This window comes from Peromyscus californicus, unplaced genomic scaffold (assembly GCF_007827085.1).
Source record: "Peromyscus californicus insignis strain IS unplaced genomic scaffold, ASM782708v3 Scaffold_3__1_contigs__length_106647218, whole genome shotgun sequence".
NCBI lineage: Eukaryota > Metazoa > Chordata > Mammalia > Rodentia > Cricetidae > Peromyscus > Peromyscus californicus.
In genome coordinates, this window is record NW_026294551.1 from 23,303,627 (window position 1) to 23,310,533 (window position 6,907).

The following is a 6,907-nucleotide window of genomic DNA, read 5'->3' on the forward strand; positions in this document are numbered from 1 at the left end:
AGCAACACCATGTCGCTTTCAGTCCGCACCTCTGGACTGTCCAGGAGGTCCTCCTCACAGAATGGGGCAACAGGCAGACCTTGGGGTGCATCTGCCTCTAGTGCTGCAAGCTGCTATGGGGGCATGGCCTCTGGCTTTGGAGTTGGTTGTGGGGGGCTCATTTCTGCTGCTTCCATGTTTGGCTCTGGTTCTGGCTTTAGCGGCGGCTCTACCGGCTCCTTTGCAGGGCTTGGCGCCGCCTGTGGTGGACCTCTGGGAGGGGGCTTGGGAGGGATGGGAATGGGAATAGGGGGGAGCTCGGGTGGTGGCTCTCTGTGTATCCTCTCTGACAATGATGGAGGGCTTCTTTCCGGTTCTGAAAAAGAAACCATGCAAAATCTGAACGATAGACTAGCTTCCTACCTAGGTAAGGTTCGCGCTCTAGAGGAGGCTAATGCGGAACTGGAACACAAAATTCGAGAGTGGTATGAAACTCGAAGGACTGGAGACTCTGGGCCCCAGAGTGATTACAGTAAATATTACCCACTGATTGAAGAATTAAAAAATAAGGTAAGGGAAAAGGCTTCAGAAACCTTTTTTAAATTATTATATTTTATAATAATAAATTCTCTTAACTTAGTTTTTTTCTAACTAGATTGTGCTTAGAGAATTTTCTCCTCTCAAGAAGTGCAGCTCTGTTCATCATAAAATGGCTGGACTTCCACAGTACATTATTGTACATTTCTTAACTTTTCAACATTATTTTATCAATACATTTGCTTTTAAAATAAAGCTGTCTTAAACCTTTTGGGGATTTTTGTTTTCTTATCTGTTGTGTTTTATTGGGGAGCTAAGACATGTGGCCGAGTGTTCTCTGCCTGAGCTACACCCACAGCCTTTGCCTGAGGAAAACGGAACTGGAGAGCATTGTATGGAGTGAGGCAACCCAAGCCCAGAAAGGCAAAGGCCATCTGCTCTCTTTCAGATGTGGATTCTAGTTTGGGATGTTTAGATATCTATGTTTGAGTGGAAGTGAGTGTCTGCAGAGGTAGAAAGCAAGAGATGAGCCATGGTAGGGAGGAGGAGCTTAAGGGGGACAGGTAAAGCATCCGTGATATGAAGGTAGAGGTGGAAGACTGGCGTGGAAAGTTTTAAAGAAGGATGAGGTGGAGATGGAGGGAGAGGTAGGGGTGGGGAGGGAAGAGCCATCAACTCTAAGGATGCATGAGAAGCCATATAGAAACTTACTGCTTGAAAAGCTGAAAGGAATGTGATTTAAAATAAAGAGTTTGCATGGAGGAAGAAAAATATTTAGCATCACCATTGTGATGGCATTTGGGAACTACTGGCACTTTAGGACTCCATTTTAATGCATCTCCCTCTATTCTTCCAGATCATTTCTGCCAGCGTTGGGAATGCCCAGATCATCTTGCAGATAGACAATGCAAGGCTGGCTGCCGAGGACTTCAGGATGAAGTGAGTCTGGTACACCGAAGAGCAATAACTCATTCCTCATCCCACTCCCCATTTCCTGCCTCCATTGATGGCAAAGGAGTCGGCTCTCCTCAAGTTCACATGCCCCACACCTTCAGTGCTCCCTTAAATCCACGTGGCATTTTTAGAAGCACTGAAAGTCAAACAGTTCACCTTATACAGCTCTAAAGCATAAGTTGCCTCCACCTGGAGCTACGGATCATCTCTTTGTAATGACTCATAATTCAACATGATAATTGCACCTATGTTTAAACCTGAATTGTCAATGTATCAAAATGAATTAATAATATTTTTTGCCAAGGGGTTAAGCAGTGCGATTGTTTCCCTGATGACACATACAATGGAAAGGTTAACTGTGCGTTTATTTTTGTATCCCAGCTCCTTTCCCATACCCCACCCTCCTATACAGAGGGAATACAAACTAATTTCCTCTTCGTATTATAAAATGTCCCCACAGGCAGTTGTAATGATGATACATTGTCATCTGTGAAGACCCAGTAAAAGTTACTAATGAAGTATCAAGGTTTAAAACTACTCACAAGGAAGAAAAAAAGAGTGACTATTAGCTTACCACCAGCTAGTTTTAGGCTACCTTTAGAAAGTCAAACCACAGGGAGCCTTCCCCCTGGGGTGCCAGAGTCACTGTTGGTAGAAGGTTATTGCCTCATTATTTCTTCATTTTTTTTCCTCTCTTCTCTCCAGATGAGCAGGAAGCAATCATACACACACACAGGAGAAAAGTCACAAAATCAAAAATTGCATCAAATACTTTTAATGCACTGTTTTTCCTCCCCCTTTTTTTTTTCAGGGTCTCATGCATCTCAGGCTGGTCTAGAACTCACTAAGTAGCAGAGAATGACCTTGAAATCATGGTCCTCCTGCCTCCACTTCCCAAGTACTGGGATTACAGACATGCACCACTGTGCCTGGCTCTCCCTGCACAGATCCATACATCAAATAGCCCTGAAGATGGCCAGGGCCCCATCACAGTGGTGTGTTAATGTTGACTTCCTAAACTGTTGGCACTTGGTTTTCAGGTATGAGAATGAGCTGGCCCTGCACCAGACCGTGGAGGCCGACATCAATGGGCTGCGCAGGGTGCTGGACGAGCTGACCCTGGCCAGAGCTGACCTGGAGGCGCAGACAGAGAACCTGACTGAGGAGCTGGCCTACATGAAGAAGAACCACGAGGAGGTCAGAAATAGCTTTACTTTTTTTTTCCCTCACAGATCCAAAAATTACAATTTTGAATTAACAAAGCTAGAGATTGTATTATCTCTGTGATAAAATGACTATTAGTTCTGGTGTTCTTGCATGTGCTCCCCCAACCCCTACCCTACCCCACCCTACCCTCTCTCCCCTCTATGTGTGCATGTGTTATTGTACTCTTTGTTATGGTTTAATAGATTATAGACTTAGGATGGCAAGGAGTATTCTGATTTTATTGTTTCCATTATTAAGTAATGGCAGAAATTTTCAGTATCTTTGTTAAGTATATTTTCTTTAAGTATAGAGTATTTTAAAAGCTAAAACAAAACTCTGCAGATAATATGTGTGCCACATATGCTAGAGAACTATTACCAGTATAAGACGTCATATGGAACTCTGATTTGTGCATCAGAGGCTGGGGCGTGGAAAGGAAGAAGGGAGCTGGCAATGGGCGTCTAAGGCAGTTCCTGATGGATTCTCAGTGACTGTGGTGTGAAACAGCACATGAGCCCAGGTATCACTTGCAGCCCTAGCTCTGCAGCAGTTGCTGGAGCAACCTGCACACCAGGCCCCTTTCCTTTCATAAAGTATAGGAAGCAGATGTTCCAGAAGCAGAGCCAGCAACCCTGGCACAGAACGTGGGACCCCCTGGTCATTCCAAAAACCTGTGAAAATATCTTGGGTTTTGTTTGTTTTTTGTTTTTTGTTTGTTTGTTTGTTTGGTTTTTTTTTTGGTTTTTCGAGACAGGGTTTCTCTGTGTAGCTTTGCACCTTTCCTGGAACTCACTTGGTAGTCCAGGCTGGCCTCGAACTCACAGAGATCCGCCTGGCTCTGCCTCCCGAGTGCTGGGATTAAAGGCGTTTGTTTGTTTTTCTTAATCAGAAGAAAAATGGGTTTTCAAGCTAAAAAAAATGTGCCGAAGTCTTGCATTAATGTTTTGCTTTTATACCAACTCAGTCAAAAATATAATTTTATTATTACCATGGATGAAGAGACCCAAGAAGGCAAAAGTACCTGGGGCTCCACTAGTCGCGTGAACTTCCACATCCTTCTCTCTCCATTGCTGTCCCTAGGAACTGCAAAGTTTCCAGACAGGTGGTCCAGGTGAGGTCAATGTAGAAATGGATGCTGCACCGGGAGTGGACCTCACCAAGGTCCTCAACGAAATGAGGGCCCAGTATGAAGTCATGGCTGACCAAAATCGGAAAGATGCAGAGGCCTGGTTCCTTGAAAAGGTAACACCAAGACAGAGGTTTGGTGCATTCCCAGAAAGCCCCTTGAGCACGCACAGAGCTCACCCATCCACCCACTTGACTGTTGCAGAGCGGAGAGCTCAGGAAAGAGATCAGCAGCAACACGGAGCAGCTTCAGTCCAGCAAGAGTGAGATCACGGACCTGAGGCGCATGGTGCAGAACCTGGAGATTGAACTCCAGTCCCAGCTCGCCATGGTAGGGCAACATGCGGAGCGAGACGCGGCATCCTTTAGCTTCCGAAGACAATGTTGCACCCACCGTATGCTGGACCATGGACTGCCCTCTTGCTTTCAGATCCCCACACTCCTCTGTCTCTCTCCCATTTGCAGAAGAAGTCTCTGGAAAACTCACTGGCTGAAACCGAAGGTGGTTACTGCTGCCAGTTATCTCAGGTGCAGCAGCTGATAGGCAGCCTGGAGGAGCAACTTCAACAGTTGCGCGCAGATGCAGAGCGCCAGAACGCCGACCACCAGCGGCTGCTGGGCGTCAAGGCCCGCCTAGAGATGGAGATTGAGACCTACCGCCGGCTGCTGGACGGGGACGGCCAAGGGTGAGCAGACAGGCAGTGAGGTTGGAAATATCTCGGGGGCTGATAGGCAGTAGACTCCTGATGAAGACTGTTTCTTCGTCTATGGGAGAAAAGGTCTGTAGTGGATTAAACAAAGAACAAATCTTGCCAGTAATCCCAGCACGCAGAAGGCTGAGGCCGCGAAGACCAAGGTCCAGACCAACCTGAGCTACATCTACATAGGAAGACAGTCTCCAGGGAGAGGAGGTGGGCTGGCGAGTAGCTCAGAGAGTAAAGAGCTTGCAAATGTGAAGGACTGAGTCCAGAGCCCCCAACCCACCTAAGTCTCTATCTCATCTCTCCTACTGAAGATGGAATGTGGAGACAGGCATATCCCCAGAAGTTTGAGGCCCAGTGTGTCTCAAACAAGCTGTAGTCCAGGACCAACCTAAGGTGTATCCGGCATCCATGTATGAAGTTGCAAACACATCCTTACACTTACACACATGAACTTACACTCACATACACACACAAAACACACATACATCATGCACACACAAACACACAAAGATTTCTTTTAAAGAGGAGGAAGAAGGATAAAATAATGAATCTAGAAAACACAAACCTGGAATTTAATAAATACTATACAAAATGTATCTAGCCATTATATGACTTGATACTAATTAATAAAATGCTACAGTGATCAAAGACTCATTGTAAATGAACATTTACATGTTCCAGAAGATCCCTCTGATTACCTGATGCTGGGGATGACATATCAATAGTAGCCATCTGGACCACCTCCATCCCATGGTAGCAAGTCTGTGATAAACAATAGCAGGAGAGGAAGAGCTACTCCAAACTGTAAATTAAGAAAGCTGATTTCTAAGACCAGGCTGCATCCCCTCAGAACCCATCATTGGTGGTTTAGAAACAAATGTCTATTGACCCAAAGGGTTACCCTAATGGTGCATCATTCAGTCAAGAAATCCGTAATAGCATCTGTTTTTGTTTTGTTTTGTTTTGTTTTTTGCTGTAGTTGTATAGATATCCCTAATGTTTAAACTCAAACAGCAGAGTCTCCTGACCCAGCAACCACATGAGCCCAGCCTCTGTTTTCTTTACAGCACTGGATTTGATGAAAGTTTATCCCTCACTGTCTCCAAATCTCAGACACCATCAGTTGATTCCTCTAAAGGTATGGAGAGAAGAATCATTAAAAATAGGTCAGAATCCCATCATTAATGACTAAACTATAAGATCTCATTAAGTGTTGAGCATAAATAACTTATGGTATATTTCTGTTCTGAGCAGGGGACACATCAGTGTCTCTCCTGAAGCAAAGTGAGCAGTGGGTAGTGTATTAAAACTCTCGGCAAGCTAAGGGAGGAGAATCCTACCCTAGGTGTGGTGAGCACCACACACATTTCTGAAATGCTTTAAAATGCTCCAGGCCTGATGGTGCCTACCATCCCAGCTCTTAGAAAGCTAATAAAAGAGGATAGTGAGTTCCAGGCCAGCTTGAGCTACTTAGCAAGACCCTGAACTGAAAGAAAAAGAAAGGAAGAGGGGAACACAGAGATGGAGGGAGAGATTGTTTTGATTTGCGCACAAGACAGTATTGAATGAATTTCATTTCCACTGAAGAAAACTCATTTGGTTTGGAATGGAAGTCACTTCCAAAAGTCTAAATTTGATGAAAAGCTTAGGTTGAAGAATAAACTCTGGGTTGATAATTGGCTAGTAGTAACCATTACCGCCTTTTTCTGTTTTGTTTTGTTTTTTTACCTTTAGACCCAAATAAAACTCGAAAAATCAAGACAGTTGTGCAGGAGATCGTGAATGGTGAAGTGGTCTCATCGCAAGTTCAAGAACTTGAAGAAGCAATGTAAAGCTCCTTAGGAAGGCGAAGGTGACAGCTAGAAGTGATTGCCTCCACATGCTGTGTTGATTCAGCATCTGTTTTGGTCACTTGCCCCTTCTTTGGCTTCTCTATTCATGTCCGATCTTGTGAGCATGTCTGAAATGAGTCCCTGGGGCTGTGCTGATCTTCACTATAAACCCAAATCACCTTACACCTTTCTGGGCCTGAAGAAGTCTTTCCACTAGGTTTTTTTTTTCTTGGTCACCTGGACCATCTGTTTAATGCAAGAGCTTTGATGGAGTAGTATTGTTTTAACAGAGCTAACTTTGATTAAAGACTGACTAATGGCAATGAAGTGAAGTGTGTGCCTCCTTGATTACAGTAATAATGCCAAGGGCATAGACACAAGCTTTTAAGATCTTGATAATAAAGTACATAAGCACTCAGACAAAAAAAAATGAGGCTGGAGATTAAGATTATTTTAAGGGGCTGGCCTCTATGTGCCAGCCCATCATCAAGGTTGATGAAATGTTACATTTTCCACTGTGGAAGAGGACAGTGGCTCGATTCATTTTCTGGGGCCTTATTTCATACAGTC

At 44.5% G+C, this 6,907-nt stretch overlaps 1 protein-coding gene across 1 annotated transcript; it reads left to right on the forward strand.

Annotated features, from left to right (window-relative positions):
- LOC128121955 (keratin, type I cytoskeletal 12) lies at positions 1-6,664 on the forward strand. The gene is made up of 8 exons (XM_052757067.1): positions 1-549; positions 1,373-1,455; positions 2,511-2,667; positions 3,757-3,918; positions 4,007-4,132; positions 4,267-4,487; positions 5,573-5,643; positions 6,240-6,664. The coding sequence occupies exons 1-8, from the start codon at positions 10-12 to the stop codon at positions 6,335-6,337; spliced, it is 1,458 nt and encodes a 485-aa protein (XP_052613027.1). The 5' UTR covers positions 1-9; the 3' UTR covers positions 6,338-6,664.
- Positions 6,665-6,907: the final 243 nt, after the last annotated feature.